Below are 22,593 nucleotides of genomic sequence, written 5' to 3'. Positions count from 1 at the left end.
GCGTGAACGGCGCGCGATCGGCGCGACTGTCGGTTACCGGGCGACGACGGTTTGTTAAAAAGAAGAGAAGAAGATAGAAGAATCGCGACCGCGGAATTGTCAAGACGCGTCTCGTTGATTTGTGTAACGGGCAATTAACGCTGTATTTGTAACGAAATAAAGTGTGTTTATAAGAAAGTGCGCCTTTGTCATTGCCGCGTCCGCGCACGCGAGTATCGGCGTCTCTCGAGAACGGCTTCGTGCGCCGCGAACGTAACAATACTATGTCGCCATCACTTTCGGACGTAAATTTCTGATTGGTCAATTTCCTTACGGTTACGTCTTACGCTCTTAAGTAATTTTATGAGTGATGGCCTTTACTCTTTTTCCACGTATTACTTATTTTAGTATACGTAAAATTATGACTGCACAGAACTAATGATAATTTTAATGAATAATTTAAAAGGTATAATAAATACAGTTTATTCGACACTGTATGATTCGACACCAAATTAATTGACACCACATTATTCGACATCGTACGATTCAACACCAGATTATTTGATAGTGATTTATTCGACACATTACGATTTGACACCGTACGATTTGACACAGTACAATTGGACGTAATAAGAAAATGTACGATTGGTACATTTTCCGATATTGTATACTTTTCATAAGTAAATATTTAGTAGTTTTAAAAAGTTGCTAAACTCTTACTGATATTAAGACGGTTAAAATAATTTAAGTTTCTTTCATTGATTTTGTTTAAGATAATAGTGGTAAGTAAAGCCATTGGTAAACACGGTGTAATGCGTTTATAAAGACAAAGGTTATTTTAATAAAAGTTAATTAGTATGTTAGTTTGGTACATGTTCAATCTGTAACGAATGTACTATTAGAAGTTTTGATTTTAATTAATACACATGTGTATAAATTGAGTAAACGCCGATGATTAAGTTAATTTCCTTTATCAGAAAAACAGAGCACTTTCGGAGGTCAATGATTTTGACATAAGTTGTCAAAAACATCTCCCTGGACAACAGTCTGAAGGTTTTAGCCGCTCGTTGTTTGTTAAAAAATTATACACAAAAAAAGTTGCGTTAATATACTGTTATTTTCCGACATCGTACGTTTTGTTCATGTTGTAAGCGTGTAGGCAGGGAAACCTGCGCCTGCAGGGGGAGGAGCTCGCTCCTCTCCCTTGCTCCCTCGCGAAAAAATGAAGAATTCAATTAAGTGTCGCTTTATGTCGAGAGTGTATATACGTGGTTTGCGGGAAGGCGAGCTCTCCCCCCACCTACACGCTTACAACACGAACAAGAAAAATACAAACAAAGTAGTCTTGTTAAGTGATCTTTTAGCTTTGTTTACATTTCTCAACACATTGACGTTGTTTAGTTCTGTTTGAGCGAACAAGCGTTAAACATGTTCCTACATAAATTTCTTTATTTGACGTACGATTTAGATCGACTATTTATGTAACAAAAAAGTAATACGCAAACGCATAGACAAATTATTTTCAGCAATGTCCAAAAGTTATCCATTAAATGATAGCGAATTGCGAACTAACAAATAATATTTACCCCCCTAACTAATTTTAAAATATTGCAAAAAAAAACTCCTCAGCCAGGAATCGAACCTGGAATCTCCGGCTTTCTGTCGCCTTCTCTGTTAGGCCACCGAGGCACTTGGAGTTTGTCTCGCAATACTTCGTATATCTATCAAATATAAAAAATTTAAATTGGAGGTGTTGCCAAAAAAACTTTTTAATCTGTTTTTGGAATTAATTTGGTATCATAAATTTATCATAAATTGAAAGTTTATAGTTTGTTCTTATTTTGTGCCAAATTTTAAAACAGTTTATTTTTAAAAAAGTTATATCGGAGATGTTGTCGGCGCGAAGAACATTGTCAAATACATATAACATACTATTCAAACAATAACATATATAAGACTAAAGAAACCAAAACATAGCTCTGTTGTAAGCTGGATATTTATGTGTAACACATTATATGTTTATTTACAAATATACAAAGTGTCAAAATAGTGGTCTAGGTATGAAACTTTTTGTTAATAACGTTTTAATCCAAAATGAGCGACGGTTAAGATCTTTTTATTGTTATTTAGGAGAATATAATCTTTATAATCTATATAAAGGATAAGATTATTGGAGAAGGCTAGTTTAAAAAAGAGTATAAAAGAGAGTATAAAAGAGAGTTTTACTATAAAATTTGTATATCCTTACCTGTTTTTCTAATCTTTGCACTGTCGCGTTATATCTGTCTCTCTCGTCTTCAATTATCTTCATTTCTTTTTTTATGTCCTCGACGTTCTGTATCACCGTGTTTAGCTCGTGTTCAATTTTCTTTTTGCTGTTTACGGATAACAACAGCTCACGATTCAGTCTCTTGACTCGCTCTTGAATGATTTCCTTGTTATGAATAAAAATGTTTTTCTCTCGCAAAAGAGTCTCGATATGTTGCTTGGTGTCATGTTGTTCTTTGCGGCATATGAATATCTCTCGCCCAGTGTTCTTGATGTCGATGAGAGCTTGTTTGTGCTCGCTTTCCAACTTTGAATGTTCAATCTCGACTTTCTGCAATCGTTTATCTATCATGTCTTTTTCGTGCTTGCATTTGACGTTGTCTTGTTTTATTCTAAAACATTTTTTATTTTTAATGTTTGTTATTTTTATTCTTTAACATATTTATAGCACTACTGTTTGTTTTTACCTGTTAAGTTCATATCGGACGTTTTTTAATAGTTTCTCATTGTCAGAAAGTTCTTTTTCTAGCTTTTCAATTTCAAAATTTGCATTATCGAGGTCTGTTTGGAGATTCATTTTTTTCAATATTAGTTTGTTAATGTCCTTCTGCATTTTCTCGCCGAATGTCTTATGCTCCTTTACTAGGTTTTCCAATCTCATTACGTTACTTATATTGACTTCAATAGTTGCATTTGCTGTCTATATTCATTTAATAGGTTTATTTATAATATCTTTATGATATCAAATATGGCAGTATTATTTCTTTAACAAGGGATGGGCACGAATTGCGAAATTAAATGAGCTATAGTTTATTCGAAAGGAGAGATCAAGGGTGTAAAAAGTGTAAGAGGGTTTGAGTGCATAGGTTTTTGTTTCCGAGAATTTTGCGTGCAAATTTAAGCGTGCGGCCAGCTGTACGTTAAGTAACATAGATAAGTTAGACTTAGCGTGAGGCGTCGTGGATAAGCGGCCAAGGCGTGCACTTTGTAACTTTTGGTATTCGTTACAAGTTCGAAACTTCGCAGTGTCAACTTTTTTTTCATTATAACGACTATATCTATTAACAGAATTAATTGTTCTTATTTTTTGGAATACAATATTAATAACGACGCAATTATATAATAAAAATAAGAACGGGAATTTCTGTACTTCTTTATGTTTATCGTGTTTTTATTTATTATAAAATTCGGACATTGCTGTACAATGTTGTGGATACAAATAACATAAAAACATTGGAAACATAAATGGATCGCACAACACGAACATTTTATAAAAGAATAATTCTTTGTACACCAACATTGAGAATAAACAAAGGCTTGTGATGTAAACTCGTGAAAATGTGTGAGAATATTGACGCGGAGAAATCTAACAGACGCTCTAACGGTTTTTTCAAGTCGTGCTCTATGAGCATGTGCTAGAGGAAACAGATATATGCTCAAGACTACAATATGTTTGTAGTACATGATACATCTATCTTTACATTATTGTTACACTTTAAACAATTCCAATATTTTTGTATTAATTTTCACAACATTGTATAACAATGTCCGAATTTTATAATAAATAAAAACACGATGAATAAACATAAAAAAGTACAGAAATTTCCGTTCTTATTTTTATTATATAATTGCATTGTTATTATTACTATTTTATTCTAAAAAATAAAAACAATTAATTCTGTTAATAGATATAGTCGTTATAATGGAAAAAAAGTTGACACTGCGAGGTTTCGAACTCGGAAAACGGACGCCAAAAGTTACAAAGCGCACGCCTTGGCCGCTCAGCCACGACGCCTCGCGCTAAGTCTAACTTATCTATGTTACTTAACGTACAGCTAGCCGCACGCTTAACTTTGCATGCAAAATCCTCGGAAACAAAGCACTCAAACTCTCTTACACTTTTTACATCCTCGATCTCCCCTTTCGAATGAATGACTCATTCAATTTCGTATTTCGCAATTCGTATTTCGCAACCCACCCCTTGTAAGTTTAGAACAGCGTGAAGTTAGCGCGATGTTTTAATAATTTTGTAAAGATAATATTTCCAATGTAGCATTTTTCATAGTTCTACAGTTCTTGATAAAAATAAAGCATTTTTAATATCAAAAAACTAAAATTTAAAAGTTATCGTGCTAACGTTATGTTCTAGCACAGCCACAATATATACATTATTTATAGTAGCAAAACTCTTTGTCGGTACCTAAGATGTCAATGTCAATAATAACACGCACGCGACGTTGTATCAGTAACGCCATCTGAACTTTTTTCTCTCACTTTATCTTGTTTTCGATAGCGTCGATATGATAGTGTTCTCTTTTTAGCTCGTTATTACATAAGAGAAAATCAATATCAAATATGTTGAAACAAAATTGTTTGTGCAAAGTGTGTAAAACAGTAATAAAATTTAATTGACAAACTTGAAAAAATATGAAAAATAAAATTATATGCATATTACGTACAGAGAAGTGCACCATATCGTGCGACTCCAGGAGAAGTATTTTTCGGAAATTTCTCTTCTAGCTGCTCCTACTACAGCACGTCGTTTTTTTTTCGGTCTCGTTCAGCGGCCCGAGATTGATTTATGTACTTCTCTGTACATGTGATGCGATTTTTTGTCAGTAGTAGTTCTTACTTTCACTTCCACTCGTCACTCTCTCAAAAAATGGATTTAATAACATTTATACTAGGTTCAAATCGAGAAGATAAGTCTACTGTGCATAAGAGAAGAAAAGCGGGTAAAGTAGGGATAGTTGTTGCGTACGAAATTGGCGGGATACTTGCTGATAGCCAATAGCTGTAGAGTAAGAAGGCTTTCTGATAGAGGAAATGCGCGGAATAGACGAGTTTTTGTTCATCTAATTTCTCTTCTCGATTTGAACTCAGTATACAAGAAGTTGTCGAAAGAATAATCCAAATTGGTCGTAAAGAAAATAAGTGGATGATTCTGAATGAATTCTACGTCAAAATCTACCACTGTTCTTTCGGTGACCAGCTAGTTCCGACCGAAAGCAAGGTTTAGGTGGCTGTTTGTATTCATTAGATCGAGCGATAAAAAAATTGCAAGAGCACAGGAAGTTTTGTAATTATGAAAATAGTCTTACATAAGTAAATAACACTAGATTTACAATGGATTTAGTTAAATTAAATTAAGATACTATAATAAAAAATATAAAAAATAATAAAGAAAATAATAATAGAACTAAAGAAAGAATGGAAAGACGCTCGTTCTATAAACAATAAAATGAGTAAATAAGGTCAAACTTGAGCAAAGATAATTAAAGCAACTATAAGTGATCACAAAGCGTTAACATTACTTTGCGAAATGTTTCGAGCTCATACTAGAGTCTTCTTCAGTCGCGATCGGATTACATATAAAAAAAATACAATAAATAAATAACACAGAAAAAATCGATTAAGATACAAAGTTTACATCAAGTTTCTCATAGGATGTGTGCTTCAGTAATAAAAAGAATAGTCATACATTACGTAAAAAAAAGCCACAGCGTTGTCCATGAATATGTGAGTAATATGAATCCTACAAAGAGCACGCACGCATTGAAAAGAATGTAGATGACAATAACGCAGAATATAATATCGTTTACTTACAATCGATGTATAGAGTCAATTGCTAAAAAGAAACCAGAGGCAATTATTTATATACATACCCTTACCAAATAGAAAAGGCAAGGAGATTAAGACGTTGTTCTTGTGCTGATTTCCTTCTGGCCCTTCAGCGGTCCTGCTATCTTCGACGCTCTCTTTTTTTTAGTTAATCCGCGCTCGATCGTCTACCCTCTCTCATTAGCGTAGATTGTAGCGTAGAATGTTAATGATGTCGGTGATAGTGCCGGTGAGGCGCTCGTATCTGATCATTTACTTCGAATTAAACAGATCAAAAAAAAAAAAAAAAAAAAACAATAAGACTTACAATCAACTTCTTAGAACTAAATTAGGAGGATTGGTGGGCTCCCGGGTGCAGTCCCTGAGGGCGTTTGAGGCGTCCTTTTGTGACAGAGGAGAGCAAGTGCATATGCAGTCGTGCATATGTTGTAAGTAAACGATATTATATTTTGTGTGTTATTGTCATCTATATTCTCTTCAGTGCGTGCGTGCTTTTTCGAGGACTCATATTATTCACATACTCATGGACAACTCTGTGGCCTATTTTTACGTAATGTATGACCATTCTTTTTATTATTGAAGCACACATCCTATGAGAAACTTTATGTAAACTTCGCATCTTAATCTATTTTCAAAATGACATTTGAATTCATCAAAGATTTGGAAAATAATATCAGACTGATTGATGAAGAAATAAAACCTCACATATGCTTACACTGCTTTTTCTCTTAAGCGTTTCCTTGATAAACAATTTTTTATAACTAATGCTGAAAGAAAATTGATCAAATTATTTTTCTACAAAAATTTTTATTAAAGATAACTCTAACATCTTATTCACGAGAGCTGACAAAGGCAATGTCACTGTTGCTTTATACAAAGAGGATTATGTCTTCAAGGTTAATGTTTTGTTAAATAATACAAATACTTAATATCCAAATTGAAGAACTCAGCCAAAAATATCGAAAATAATCTGAATAAATGTCTTGGCAAAAGGCAAATTATTTAAATGCTAAGGAATATTTCTTTCTTTTATCAAGTAATAAACCTCTTCCTCGTGCTTATGGACTTCCGAAGATTCACAAACCCGATATTCCTTTCAGGATTATAGTTTCCTGTGTAAATACCACGTTATATAAATTTGCAACTTTTTTGCAAATTTTACTTAAAAGCCTACCAAATCCACATAGTTTTGTGCAAAACAGTTTTATTCGGACGTCTATCTGACTTGGAATTTTGTGATGAAGACGTTTTATTATCTTTGGATGTAATTTCGCTGTTTACCAACATCTCTTTAGAATTAGCATTAGATGGTGTGAGGAGATGAGACTTCAAAGATAATACAATAATCCCACTTGAACCGTTTATTACTGTAGTAATATGTGGGCACTTATGGCGCGTCAAAACAAATCCCCTCCACCTGGTCCCCCCACCACTTCTGGCGCTATTGCCCCACCAGAGTGGTTTCCCCTCTTTTTAGGGCCACGCCCACTAGAGGGGATAGAAATGTGACATGATTTATGACCCCGTAAATTTTTTTATAAATTTTGTATAATTTTTTTAAAATGTGTATTTGAAATTTTTTTTGAGGAATTTGTGTAGGGAGGGGAGGAAAGTTCGAGAATGTTTGAGAGTAAGGATTCTTTATTAAAAGAGTATATATTTATTAAAAAATCCGTTTTGAAGCTGGTGCCGTTCCGATGTTGCTGCCATGTACGTTCAAACGTGAATGAGAGCAAGTTGGTCGGTTGAGAAAGGAAGTGTAAGAGCGGGAGTGGCGTCGGTCCCGAGAAAGAACAATCAGCGTTTGGTACAATATGGCTCCCAATGAGCGAGATCGGGGGTAGTTGATGGGGCTGGTAAAGCCCCCGAGGAAGGACCAATGAGCGTCTGGTACAATATGGCTCCCAATGAGCGTGGAGCAGAGTTGAGGACGTTTAGGCGAAATAAAAATCGAAATAGAAGTAGGCGTCGTAAGACTGTGACTAAAAAGTTAGGGTTCTGATGTAATATAAAAAATAAATTTGTGTCCGTTGCGGATTTTTTCTAAACGATCTTCATCTACGCGAACTTGTACGTGCGGGTTGACAAGTACGTGCTGATGAGCAAAAGAGAACATAATTTTTTTTGAAGACACAAAACGATTTATGACTCGGGACAAGGCGCCCGTTAAACCTGCATGTGCTTGTTCGTGGAAGGTTGACAAGTGCGTGCCGTACAAAAGAGAACATAAGTTTTTTGAAGATGAAAGAGATAATTTATGACTCGCGACCTGCGCGTACTTGTTCGCGCGAGAAACTTCGAGAAAATTCTACGAGAGTTTTCGATAAATGGATATTCAATGAATATAATGTTTATAAAAATGTTCATTTGAAAGAATTGTTTATTTGTTTTTCATACGCATATGCACTCATACGTGGGTAGCTATGACACGAGGTAAATGCGACAAAATAAAAACTATGTGTTGTACGCGGATGATATATAAAAATAATTTGTAACTTTTGAAAATGATTGTTAATCTATTGTTTAAACGGAAGGAGTGGCAAAATAAGTTGATACTCATGCGCACAAGAGGGTAAAATTGCTATAAATAGAGCGATGTAAATACATTTTGATCATTATTCTGTTGCAAAAACAGTTGCGGCTGGCGCCTGAAATATCTTTTTACGCGGTGAATATCGGTTTAAAAGTGCGTAAAATGAAAAGTGCAAAGAAATAGCGGTGAATAGTGAAAAAGAGCAAGTTGAATCCAGTTTAAAATCGTGCATGGGAATCATCAAGAAGCAAAATAAGAGGCATGAAATGTGCTGCTTTCCAACGTGTATGGATTGAATAATTCACATACAAAGAGAATTCAAGTAGAATTGCTCCCTGATGTAAAGAACGGATTTTTTTATCCTGCTATTAAATTATGTGAAAATGGAACAAACACCATATGGCTCGATGCTGACGCGTGGAAAAAATTGCAAGATACCATGCCGTTAATAAGTCTGTACTTGGATGGAGGCAAATACAAGACAGAGCCGATTGTAATAAATAACAATATCACAATTTCATTTACTACGGCATATGGAGCAAAGGCCGTATTAATTTCTCACAAAGAGTCCGGAGGAGAGGAAACATTTAACAGCGAGACAATAAGAGAAGAAGATTCGGATTGTTCCAGAGTGAAGAAGCGCAAGATATTTTCCGCTCCCGTTGTTATGCAAAAACCAACATTTCTCGGTCTGCAAAATATAACGCAATGTGTTAACGCGTATATAGAACATTTGGATGCGTTAGCATTCAGTGTTAGCAAATGTCCCAAGTATTTAATACAAGAAACAGAATTGTTACTCCCAAAAGCCTATATAAACGCAGACATTATCAAATTAACAATTAAAAGTAATTACAGCAATATCGAACATGCTGTACAGACGCAAATTAAAAATCTACTGTTTCTAGATACTTATTTTACCTTAGTATTTCTAGAAATGTGTACACTTTATTTGGATAATATTGTTCAAATTATTTTAGCAAAACATTAGAAGTAATGTCTTCTCTCTCGATTTGCTTGTATACAAAACTATATTTCAATGTGAATAAAAATTAAAATATTATGTTTTTCTATAAAATAAAATATATATTGAGTTTTATTTTCCCCGCATGAAACCCGTCCTATTCGCACGCACGTTATTGAAAAACAAAAAATTAAAACAAAATTGTTGCGGCATTCCTGAGCATAGAAAATAAATAAAAAATTCTTTGATATAAGCTGTTTTTATATCACGCATCCTGCTGCAACGTGTTTCCACGTACGTGTCTATCTCGAAAAATCTTCGAGAAAGTTTCTCATAATGCAATTTCAAAGTCAGAAATCAAAGGTCCATATATTGCAAGTCCTTTGGTTGTTTATTGCGGGGGTTGTAAATCTCCGTTTTTATGGAAACGGAGCTAAGAGATGTGTTTCATCCTGTTGACAAAAAATAGTGGAAACTATGTCTAAGTAACAGACGGTCAATGCCAATACGTGACATCTTAGGATCATTTTTTCATCTACAAAAAATCTATTTTAGGGTTATAAAATCAATGTCAACTTTATGGAAAAAAGCAAAGACGGATTTTTTCTTTCTGCTGGCAAAAAAAATAATAAAAACTTTATAGCATTTCCGAGTAACAGCCAGTTTGTCAGTTTGTGACATCCTAGCTCAACTCTCACTTTGTAATTTTTGAAAGTGAAACAACGTATAAAAGATCTGTTGCAAGAGAACCTAATCTAACCTAACGAAACACAGTCTGAGTTCAGAGCAATCAAAGTGATTTTCAACAAAGTCTTTATCCTATGTTCTGCGCGAGTTCGTTTTTCTCGGAGTAAGTGCTATTTTCTATTTTCTAAGTGCAAGATGTCGGCTAAGAATATTAAAGATATCATTACATACGCGATTCAGTGTAATCCGCTACTAGAAGACTTGCGCAAAATAACGCTATTTTTATCAAACGGGAGAAACAATATTGAAGTGTTTAGAAACTTTGCATTTTGCGTGTCAAACTCTCTTCTCGCGCTGTTGCATAACGCGGGATTTTTCGGTGAAGATTGTCGCCTGCTGCATATTGCGTGCGAAGCGGTAGAACTTCGCAGAGTGTTTAACCACGAGGAGGAAGACGTGCGTGGTTTAATCGCACGCATGGTAGCCGATAACGATGGTAAGTAACAAATTTTTATAATTTGTAAGTTTGCATGCTTAAAAATTTCTAAATAATGAGCAAATAATTCTCATTTTAGCGAACAAAATTAACGAGGCAGAGATGGTGATGATACAAACACCGGAGGCGTGGGTACCTCGGCTTGCTGTTGCTCCTCGGCAACAGCAGTAAGATGCGAGCGCAGTGGAGATCGTCCCGCGGAACGCGACGCCGCTCGTGCCTCGTCGTTTTAGTGCGGAACCTCGCCCGATAACGAGAGTAGCGCCAATGCGAAGGAAAGGTCGCCTGTCTTTATTGCGCCGACGACGAGAGGGGGTAGAAGAAGAAGAATAAGCAAATGAACCTCCTCTCAGTGATGAAAGATCTAGCACCAAGAGCACCGAGGTGGTGGGACAACGTAATTTTTCAAAATATATGAAATGTCACGCATTTTCCCATAGAAAATGAACCTAAAATATTAAATAAACTTTGCTACAGAGATCTTTTATCTTACAATATTAAATAATTTTGCAACAATTATATAATACAAGTTTTATGCAATGATGATAAATAATATTATGAAGAAAGTAGTGGTCTTCCGCACTACCCATGATGTGCTACTAATAGCGCGTTAGGTTTTTTAACATGGACTTTCGTCTGTAGCCCTATTCTACCACGTTTTATTTCGCATCTGTTAGGTTTTTAAATATGGATGTATAGAATGCCAGACATATTAACACTTTGCCGTCCGCACGTTTCGTAATTTTTTTGTCACTTGGCGCCGGCAGCATTAATTCAGATTCCTGCGCCTGTCGCCGACCGTTCTTGAGGTTATCATAAGATTATAAATGGTCAAGTTTTACTAATCTTATCGCTAGTTTTCATGAGTTTTTAATCCTGTCCCTCAATTTTCATAAAATTTCGAAGATATATATCTGTAAATAAATGTAAAATGTGTTGTTGTTTGTAACTTATTGTTACTTAAACAAAACACCAACAGAACACAACAGATCACCAACAGAATGCAAACGATACTAAATGCTGTCGCCGGCCACTGACAATGAGCGGTGCCATGCGTACGACACCAATGTGGTGTCGCCGGACGGCATAATGTTAAGATTTTACACATTAATTATTTGTAGATATAAATGTCGGATATTTAGAATGCCAGACACAAAATTTTTGCACAGTAGCCGAGGCTAGTAACTAGAGTACTCGAATTACGTTACTGTAGTAACTCGAATCGGGCGAGTGGAAATCAAAGATCCTCTTATCTCCGGAAAGGAAGTTGAAATCAAGACTAAGTTAGTGGTCAGTCGTGCAAATTTAAACACGGTAGTGCAAAACCAATAGCAAATTTTAAACAAGAGATAGTTAGGCCCATTTGGCCGACGCCGGTGATTGGCGCTCTCGCTTATGCGGATCTGCGAATCAAGATCCGATTTTTAATCTAAGTAATAAGAAGGGATTTAAAATCCAAGGTTGATTGGTAAAATCCAAGTGTTTGGGGGCCGAAAAACCGAGTATAAAAGTTCTTTTTTCATTCAGTTCAATAGTCTGCGGTATAGTACGTCTCAAATTCTTTTAAAAAAGTTAACTGTACGTTAGTTGATGCAACAGTGACAGGTTGTGGCAGTGTCGTGGTAAAAGGCAACCGAGTCAGGAGCCGAGCCAGCTTGCCTACTCCGCAGTCCTGGTCAAGGTGGAAATTTGATTGTTCACCGAAGAATCGCAGCAAGTAGTAAGTCAAAATAATAGTATTAGTGCGATAAGACAACCGGTGGTTCCATTCTTGAACTTTAAACTTTAACTCTCTGTTTTACTTGAGACGACTATCATCCGGAACATTTGATTGCATTGAGCTGGCACTTCCCATTTCTGCTTCTGTCGGACTAACGACTCACGACCTTGCTTGTCGTTCCGAGCCGCTGCTGACTTATGTTCTTGTCGGATTAGCGACTCACGATCTTGTGAATCGTTTCGAACCGCTGTCGACATTCTGTTCTCTGTAGTGCTAAACAACGTAAACTAAACCACGTTCCGGAAGTTAGTCGTAAAATTGTTTGATATTAGTTAGTAAAATTAAGTTTTTAAGTGGAACCCCGGTAGTATCTAAAGTCTCAAAACGCGATTATAACAAGACGCAACCGCCACAACCGGCCTTTTCGGCGTCAGAGACGCTGCCAGCCAAAATAATCTACAAACCAACGAAACTAATAATAACCTGGAAGAACCAACAGATAGCAATTGTCAAAATTTACACCACACATAGACACATTCGACTCCATACCGGACTCAGTCGTCTCCCCCTTCTCTTCCGCCGCCTCTTGCGCCTTCTCCTCTTCATCACCGTCATCTCTTTTAGAATCTTTATCGTATTCTCCAGTAGCTCCTAAAGAAATTTTTGATTCCTCCTCTACCTCTCCTCTCGTCACCATACTCCATCTCCTTCTCCCGAATCATCCGTATCTGAAATTCTGTCAGAAGACGAAAAAAACTCTTTACCTCGCTAATTGTCATATTTTATATTGCTTGCTAATTTCTTTTCCTGTCACCGACCCTCTTTCTTCGAGGAATGAATTAATTCTTGACCTCCGAAGAAAAGTTCCTAATTTTCTCCGTCATGCAGTTAGTACTCTCCTCCCTGATCACAAATTCTAGTTAAATTTCCTGGTTTCTCTGAAATCCGCAAAGTTCCTATAAATTATTTCGATCGATTTTATCTTCGTCCCTCAGCTGTAATAAAAGAAATAATAAAAGTGACCTTGGACGACTGAGTCCGATACATACATACATAAATACACACACACACACACACACACACACTCATGTGTACGCAGACACTTGACACCTGTAAAAACCACAGCATAGCGACCATATATAAAACAGTAAAGAATAGATAAATTGAATAAAAATGTTAATAGAGTGGCATTTAATTAAAATTGACTAAAGTTAATTAATTCTTGGACCTCACATAACCATTTTCATTCCTGTTATCCTTCGATTGATCGCTAGATTCTATCCTGAGTAATTTAGATTTGCATCTAAGACTCAAAAGGAAACCGACGAGCGAGAAGTCATTGAACAAGCAATAACGAGAACCGCTCGTTGGCTTGTTTACGACACCGAAATTTTGCTCGACCCGCACTTGACTCGCATATCTCTTTGGGTCACCGTAGGTCAAGACGTAATACTTACAAGAGTCTAACTATCATTTACATTTAAAATTTCAAGCTGTAAAGTTATCTAGTTGACAGTATATTTAAGACTGAAACAAAATGAAAGTCACTCACGGGAAAAACAGAAAATATTACGGCTGGTTTGTAAAGAGTTTAGTCAATTGATTTAAAAGCAGTAAATATAAATTGTCTAATAATTCTGTCATTTTGTTTAAAGGTTGTTTTTGTAGTTTTATATACAACATTTCTGACGTGAATCTTTTATTATAATTCGGCTCATTGTCTAAAAAATTCGTACGGAGTTTCAGTCAAAATAGTGTCCTGTTTGTAAAAACTGTTCCGCAATACCTGATTAATGATATTGTAATAACACAAATTGAGTTAGATTAGGGTAAATTGAGGTGAATTTCTGAACTAAGAGGGAGAATTGAGGAAAAAAAACCTCGAATAAAAACCGGAAGTTCTCAGCTTCGCTTAGCCCTTTATGCCGGGGCAACTGGGATAGGGAAGTAAACCCGGACTTTAAATCTGGGAACATCCGACCCTGTCAGCCACGGTGCATTCGGACTAGGGGAGAAAACCCTGACTATCAAATCCGGGCAGGTCGGGCTCGTTAGTCGCGCGTGCGGAGACAACCGACCTAGAAGAGAACACCCCAAACAATAAACCAAAAAGAAACAATGATGATCAGGACGCTAACAAAGTTACTGGCACAGGGTGGTCGGACACTCACAGTGCCCGGCAGTTAAGATCCTGCTCCCGGACCGTCGTCATCCTGCGAGGTTGACTGTGGCTTCGTGTGCCACAGGCAAAGCAGCCCACAATACTACTGCGGACATTAGACAGGAGGATAACATTAAGGAAGTGTCTATTTGGAACAGCATGAGAACTAAACATTATACCGTCTCCGAGCCGACTATGTCGGCCTCCGATTTTATTGAATATGAGAATACTTCGTCAGACGTAGAGATAACCGGGGAGAGCTAGAGTCCCTGTAATATGAGTCTGGACACAATTTTCTTCAATCTTATTAGTTGTGACAAAATATGGCGGAACCAATAAGATATCTTAAATTTATATTTTACGCACAGTATTATTCAATATAAGGGTTGAGCAGAATAGAAAAATTATTAGGAATAGAAATGAAAAACAGAGGTTAAATGTAATGCACAATGCAAAAAATTAAAACACAACAAACAATAAACAACATATACAACATGTACAACATATGACAAAAAATAACATAAACATAGGCTGTATATTATGCAACCATGACATACTTCCTGTATTTATATGTTATATTTTATTTTTTGTCATTGTATAGTACATTTAACTTTTATTTCTAATTCTTATTCCTAATATTTTCTTTATTGTGCTCAGGCTATAAGAATAGAATATAAGACAATATAAGAAGATAAATTTGTTATTACGTTTTATTTCACATAAAAATTATAAAAATACAATGAAATACAAATATATGCACACAATAAACACATAAAAATACAAATATTATTAATAGTAAAATAATATTTAATAAAAATAAAAATATTATTTAAAATATTATTTAATATTACTTTTTTACTTATTTTATAATAGCATGTCGTGCCATAGTTTTACTATTATAAATTTTATTTTTTAATCTACCTTTCTTACAATCAATTTTTATTCGAAGTGAAATGTATTTACATGTATTTTCTGTCTTTGCGATGCTTACTCGTAACGTGACTCGATTGTTTCTTGATCGTTTCCGACGCCATGTTTTGTCAAATTCTTAACTGTGTCCAGACTCATACTATAAGGCTGGATCCTCATACAGACACCGGCGCTTTGACACCGAGCGTTGATTGGTGAAAAGCGGGTAGTAGGAGTAAACGGCGCTAAAGCACCGGAGCTGTCATGAGGATTGACAGCTCTCATTAGCTTTGCTCAACAGTTGAAACAGCGCTTGAGCGCTGGTGCTAAAGCGCCAGTGTCTGCATGAGGATCCAGGCTAAGGACTCTAGAGAGAGCAAGATGCCCGCGCCATCTGGTGGCAAGCTTGCCCCGGGTACTTTTACTCAAAGCTTTGCTTTCTCGCTCGAGGCATGGGGCATTCTATTGGAGACCCCACCGACGGCAAAATCCCCTACACCCCCTTCCGCCTTACTTCAAACTGAGAAGGGGAAGTTATCGAGGTCAGGCAGCAACAAAAATAGGAAACCTGCTAAGAGAATAAAACTTGAATACAAAGACGATTCTGCATTCAACACGGAGGCTGAAGTAAGCAAGATTAAAGACTATGACGAGCTTCTTGCGCCATCCCTGGGTGCTCTTATCGAAAAAGAATTAGTCTGTATTAACACGGCTAGGCTAAAGAGTGGGCATATAAAAGGAACGACCCACAAAGTCTCAAAGACCAAGATTGAAAAGATTCGGTCACTAACTCAAGTCTTAGTGAACAGTGCCGTTGACTTGGGAGATGGCACAACAGCGAGACTTAACGCGGCGTGCTCGGAACTTCAGCGGGAGCAACTTGAGAGGCAGATAAGGGACCTCGAAAAAGAGGTAAAAATATTTAAACAAGAGAGTGCGAACTTACAAATTGAGGTTCGAAGAATTTCACTGAAATCGTTGAAAGTTTCAACTCCTCCTCGCAAGAATAAGATCTGCGATATAAGATCACAGACAGACGATACGACTCTACGTCCGAAGCCGAAAATTATGGCCATCGAAACTTTTCCTCCAGGCACTGGGCCTCTCGAATCCATAAAGAAAAAAAGGTGAATCCTAAACAAGAAAAATCCTTTGGGTCTTAGAATCGAAATCCCTACAGCATTAGCTTCTAAGGATCAAGAGGATAATGAGTCAATTAAGGTTCAAATGGCTGAGCTTTCGCGCTCTCTTCTGCAGCTGAAAAGACATATGGGATTACCTAACGGAACGCTCACGTCTGCGAGTGCACAAAAGAAGAGTGGGACTGCGCCTCCACTAACTTCTGCCCCACTTTCATCACCAAGTAAATGTGAACTCACCGATAGACCTTTACCTTCCTGGGTTGTGATAGTCAAGCAGGGAAGGAAGGGTGGCAGAAGAATAGGCTGATCCAAGAAGCCCCAGAAGCAACAACCACAGCAGAGGCAACTACAAAAGTCCCAGACAACCGCAGGTGGCGGGAAAAAGAAGAGAATCCTCTCCCAGAAGCAAATAGTGGACAATCCTACGCCGACATTATTAAACTGGCGAAAAATTATGTTTCCCTATCTATCTTGGAAATTGAGGACGTGCGCATTTGACAAGACATAAGTGGAGGGGCATTAATTAAAATCCCTGGCACAAATGGCGCAGAAAAGGGCAAACAAACTTTTAGAAGTCCTTGCCCCTGTGCTTCCATTGTAAGATGTAATCCGTCCATTGCTTTACCCTCAAGCACATTGCAGAAAGGGCGAGATAAGACTCGTGGGATTGGGCGCCTTAATTACTGCGGCAGACGTGAAAGCGGCTGTAACTTTGGGTGATTGTAGTGTAAGCCGTAGCAATAACTTAGAAACCGGAGCCATTACAGAAGAAAGAGACTGCATGGGCACGATGTGGCTACGCTGCCCAGTTGAAGTTGCCAACCGACTGGCAGACGCGGGTAAGCTGCGCATTGGTTGGTCGTGCGCCAGGATTATCCTGCTGAGTGGCATTCACTTAGACACCGTTCAATTAGATACAGTGCAATTGGACGATGCAATTAGACACAGAAAGATGCGCACCGTTCAATTAGACACCGTTCGAATACGCACCGTTCACTTAGACACCGTAAAAAATGAGCACTGTTCAGTTAGATACCGTTCAAATGCGCACTGTTTACTTAGACACCGTAAAAAGTGCGCTCCGTTTACTTAGACACCGTTTATTTGCACACTGTTCACTTGCGCACTGTTTATTTGCACACTGTGCAAATGGACACCGCTTATCTAGTAACTGTGCAGTTGCACACCGTACTGCGCAGGCGCATCCAAAGATGCGCAATGCAGAAGCCTAGTCTTTTACACTGTGTAGTAAGCGTATAAGCAGGGGGGCTGCGCCCCCCACAGAGGGAGGGCTTCGCCCCTCCCCCTCGCCCTCCTCCCCTTATTGGTCCCTTGCTAAGTCTGCACGTCTTGCGCCGGGACCTTTGGATGCGCCTGCGCAGTATGGTACGCAACTGCACAGTTACTAGATAAGCGGTGTCCTTCTGCACAGTGTGCAAATAAACGGTGCGCAAATGAACAGTGTGCAAATAAACGGTGTCTAAACGGTACGCATTTTTTACGGTGTCTAAGTGAACAGTGCGCATTTGAACGATATCTAACTGAACGGTGCGCATTTGAACGGTGTCTAATTGAACGGTGCGCATCTTTCTGTGTCCAATTGCATCGTGTCCAATTGCACTGTGTCTAATTGAACGGTGTCCAAGTGCATCGCTCCATATCCTGCTACCCCCGCGTGCGATGCAATGTTTCAAGTGTTTGGAATATGGACACGTGAGACAGACATGCTTCAACAAAATCGACAGGAGCAGGGCCTGTTATAGATGTGGTGAAGAAGATTATTTGGCCCGCGAATGCATTAACAATGTTAACTGTATGTTATGCGGCCTCTGTGGATGAAGCAATAACCATCCTTTAGGTGGAGCGGCATGCCCATCTAAAGACAGGCCCAACCGCCCGACGCCTACCACCCCGAGAAATGTTCCAACGTTAACCACGCGGATAACAACGACAATAATAAAAAAAACCCCTGCGATACGCACACAAATCCATCTCACGCGCACTCACACTCACCGACGCACTCGCACACAAGCACTTCTCACGCAACCTCACACGGCATACATACAGACACACACCACGACGACGATTTGTGGTATGAATCCCCTTCTTACTCACCTAAGTTCCGATCCTCCCGCAGATACTCAATCCTCTCCTGTTCCTCCCGCGAGCAATCCACCGCTTTCACCTCCTCGCTCCCCCTCTCCAGCGCCACCTGAGCCCTCTCGTCCTGACGAATATCACGCGGATGACAAAAATGCCGATTCCTCTCGATCGATCACCCCACCGCTCGACTCTAAATTACAATACTTCCTTAAATTAGCCTCCACCTACCGAATCGCAGATCCTAATAAAATACCTTATCAAATAGACCCACTAAGAATCAATCCCTCCGATCTCTTTTATCTGATATCTACAACTCCATCTAGAAAACTTCTCCCCGTCAGATTCCCGTACCTCAATGACATCCGACTTGTCCCAGTCCGTCATTTTTATACTATTTTTCCTTCTAGCTCCATAGAAATCCGCGAAATTATAGAAATCGACCTGGATTAATCTAATTAACCATGCCACAAATCGGCGCCACACACTTCCCCCCGACATACTTACATTTGTAGAACCCCGCCGGAGGCCCTTCACACGCTCTCGCGACACACACACACACACATATATACACATACGTCTTTCCTTCCTTCCGCCTTCGAGAGATGACCCTCCGATTCTTTGCAAAATTCGCGACACAACATCCATCCACGCTACATCACACCAACCGAGGAAATCTGTAACGAAACGAATACACGGCATGAATAAATTAATATTCCACATAATTAATTCATTTTATTGAATCGACCTCTCATTCTCCACATCCTCAATTGATCGCACGGTCTCGTCCTTAGTCAGTAGAGTTGAATTTCTAGACTTAAAAAAAGACCGACATGCGGGGCCTCATAAAACCAGTGTGCCCAGTTTTGACTCTCTTACAGCACGCTACAGCAAGTGGAGGGGATACGCACACAGGCGAACAGCCGTGTACGTGTGCGCTTGACGCTACGGCCGTCTTCGGACCGTATTATAAATTAAATTATAAATTAAATTTAAGTTTAAAATAATAAAAACATTCATTTCTAAGGCATTATATTTTTTATATATTTTTTATAATATTATATTATTAATTAAAACGGTGTTAATTATACAACTTATATGCATACATATATGTAATATATGAATAGCAAGATTCAAGTAGATTACTTTAATGCTCTTCTACATATATGAGGATATAGTTTGTCGAAAACAAGAAGTGGTTTTCGCTCTCATTTGTTTATGTAGATTTATTTATTTCATATTTATATATATTGTGACGTGGTGGTCGCGCCGCTCTCCCCCTTGCCACAAAAGGGGTATCTTTTGAGGGAGTCCCGAAGTATGGGTCGGTCTCAAGCGCCAGGATCCTCCAGGGCTTATGCGCCGTATCTCATTTTAGTTGCTTATTTCTTTTGTTTGTATTCTTTTTTTATATATCATATGTAAAATTGGCGCCTCACCACCCGAGGACTCACCCCGCCGAAGGACATCGAGGGAGACGAGTAGACGGGAAATCTAGAGAGGAACATGGCGCGAGCCAGAACACAGGGGATCGAGGAAGCGCCAGGGGCAGCGCGCCGAGGCTACGGTCCTGACTTAGCCGGTAGGCTCAACCCTTTACGCCAGGGAACGCAAGCGGCACGCAAACGACAGCGTCGCCAAGCGGCACGCGAACGACAGCGTCGCCGAGCGGCAGGAACTCTCTGCAACAATGACCAGGCCAATCTGCCTTTTGAGATCAGCATCCAGCTCGGAGGAGCGTCGGAACCGACAGGAGGCCTGCTGGAGGTCCATCTCAGCCAGCCGGACCCGATTCCATCGAGCAAACAAAGGAGAAACCCTGCAAAGGGGAAACGCATTTATATTTCGCGGGTCGTGTTCTTGTAGCTCGCGAGACCGCGAGCGCTGCGCTTGATACCACGTCGCGCTCTGATTGGCTGGCGAAGCCGACCCCCCGCGATCCTAGCGCGCCCCGGCGCATCGACNCCGAATCGATCGCGATCCTCGCTCTCTTGGTCGCTAACGATTGTACGAGTCGGACGCACGAAAGGACTCCCGGAAAGTATCGCCCTGNAATCTACGGAAAGANAGAACGTGATGTCCCAGGACGACGATATCCGGTGAGNTGCNTNGTTTCTTGCAGCCACGAATCTNCGTGCCGAGTTCTGTGTCGAGGCTAGTCGCCGANTTTTCGCGTTNTATCGGGCAAGGACGTAACCTTCGCCATATTGGTTTTTGGGGAAGGCGGCTAGAATCGGATTCACGGGGCTTCGTGGCACTACTTCGTAGGCTTAAGTGCGTTTAGATTTCGCGAGTACTTTGCTAAATACTGTGATCAGCCCTGGAGTCGCTCGGGAGGCGCCAAGTAGCATTCGTTAGTCTGTAAGAATTTTTGTTATCGCTTCTACCAAACTATTTTCCCGTGTGCTTACTATTCCCGTCTTGCATGCATCGCTTTGCGCTACAATATCGCGTGCTGTCGTAACGATTTTGCGAGATCGAGATTCGTACGGCTGTCGTATCGGTTTTGCGACGCGAAATCCGCGTTGCTGTCGTATCGACATTGTATTGGCGAGACCCTAGAGCTGTCGTAATAATCATAGATTCTGCCCGGAGTCGCGTTGTCCGGCGGAACGCTCACGGAGAGCGCTGCGCGTCTCCTCGACCCCGCTTGCTCCCGGTTTAAGTAGCTTCCTGCCAAAATAAATCCGCGAAAGCTTTGTCGCCGTGGATGGTCCGTGCTTTCGCGCTATTCCGCCGCCAGCATGGTAAAAAGCCATCCCTAACGATCCGGGCTAAAGAACGCAGTTCTAACGTTGTCGACACCCGAACCGTTCCACCGGGTTTACTATCTCGCTTCGGCCACGCGGCGTAGTTGCGTATTTTGAGAGGTTGCGTGCTTGCGTTCTGGTCATCCTAATTGCTGCGTAATTTCTTTTGTAGTGTTTATCCGCGCTTTCGCTTAAGCTCTTATTAATTTTATATTCCCTAGTCTTTATTCCTAACTTGTTTGTATCATAACTCTTTTCTTTTTTTCAACTCGCTTACATCTGTTTTCTTTTTCTTTACCCATCTCTTATATTTTGTCAATAAAATTGTTACTTGAACTTACTAGCGCCCGCTTACGCTTCTCTATCTCTTTCGCGCCCTTTTCTCCCATCCTAGGAGGGACAGCCTGTTATTTAAAAACAATAGACCCCGCCCCTCTCCACTTGCATAGAGCTAGTCGGCCCGTTGTGTCGCGCGACGCAAATTGTGACGCGGTAACGCGTCTGGCGCCCAAAACTCCACCTAAGGATCCGTCGGCTCGGCTCAGCGGTACGCTCGTGTGACCACCCTTTTCTCTCCTGCCGATCCAGACGTTTACCATCTCGCGGACTTCCGTCCGTGTCCCGATCTCTTACTGCCGTTTCGGGCGGGACGACGCGGGGTTTTCGTAACAACCGAGAAAAACGTCACAATATATATGTTAGCGTCAAAATCCGAAATCTCGGCAATCTTAGGATTGACTAGTCAATATCCGAAGTAACCAAGCGTTTTGGGCAAAGTCCAAAATAGTCTTTTTTTTCGGGTTTTGACTGTTGTGGTTTTAGTCAATAAGTAAACAAATGAATAACTAAATATCTATATACACATATATATTGGCGTATGGGATTGAGCCTGCCCGCTGAATCAGGGCCGTAGCCTCTGTACGCTGCCACTGGCGCTTCCACGATTCCCTTTGTTTCTTGCTCGCTCCTTGTTCAGGTCCCGCTCTAGATTTCGTGTCTGCTCGTCTCCCTCGGTGTCTTTCGACGGAGTGAGCCTTCAGGGGAGGTGAGGATGCGCCATATTTTACATAATAATAAAAAAATACAAAAAAAACAAATAAGCAACTAAAACCGAGGGTAAATGTACAGAATAGGGGAGCCCCCTCCGATCGGCTTCTTTTTCACATATGTTATTAAGATTACCTTCCTGAGTAACAATATGAAGCTTTTAGCCGTCGCTCATTGTTTATAAAAAAGTTATAAACAGAAAAAGTTTCATGAATA

The 22,593-nt window shown here is 39.4% G+C and overlaps 1 protein-coding gene across 1 annotated transcript in view; it reads right to left on the bottom strand.

The window, feature by feature from the left end:
• Positions 1-2,227: 2,227 nt before the first annotated feature.
• LOC109861619 (uncharacterized protein PFB0765w-like) overlaps positions 2,228-22,593 on the bottom strand; it is a gene marked incomplete at its 3' end in the record, with an annotated part of 41,056 nt that continues 20,690 nt past the window's right edge. The window contains exons 2-3 of the mRNA XM_020441341.1: positions 2,715-2,947; positions 2,228-2,639 (exon numbers count right to left, since the gene is read on the bottom strand). Coding sequence (XP_020296930.1) covers positions 2,228-2,639; positions 2,715-2,947 — 645 coding nt within the window. The remainder of the gene's footprint in view (positions 2,640-2,714; positions 2,948-22,593) is intronic.

This window comes from Pseudomyrmex gracilis, unplaced genomic scaffold, assembly GCF_002006095.1.
Source record: "Pseudomyrmex gracilis isolate BER0280 unplaced genomic scaffold, ASM200609v1 scaffold_882, whole genome shotgun sequence".
Taxonomy (NCBI): Eukaryota; Metazoa; Arthropoda; class Insecta; order Hymenoptera; family Formicidae; genus Pseudomyrmex; species Pseudomyrmex gracilis.
This window is presented reverse-complemented; position numbering and strand designations above follow the sequence as displayed.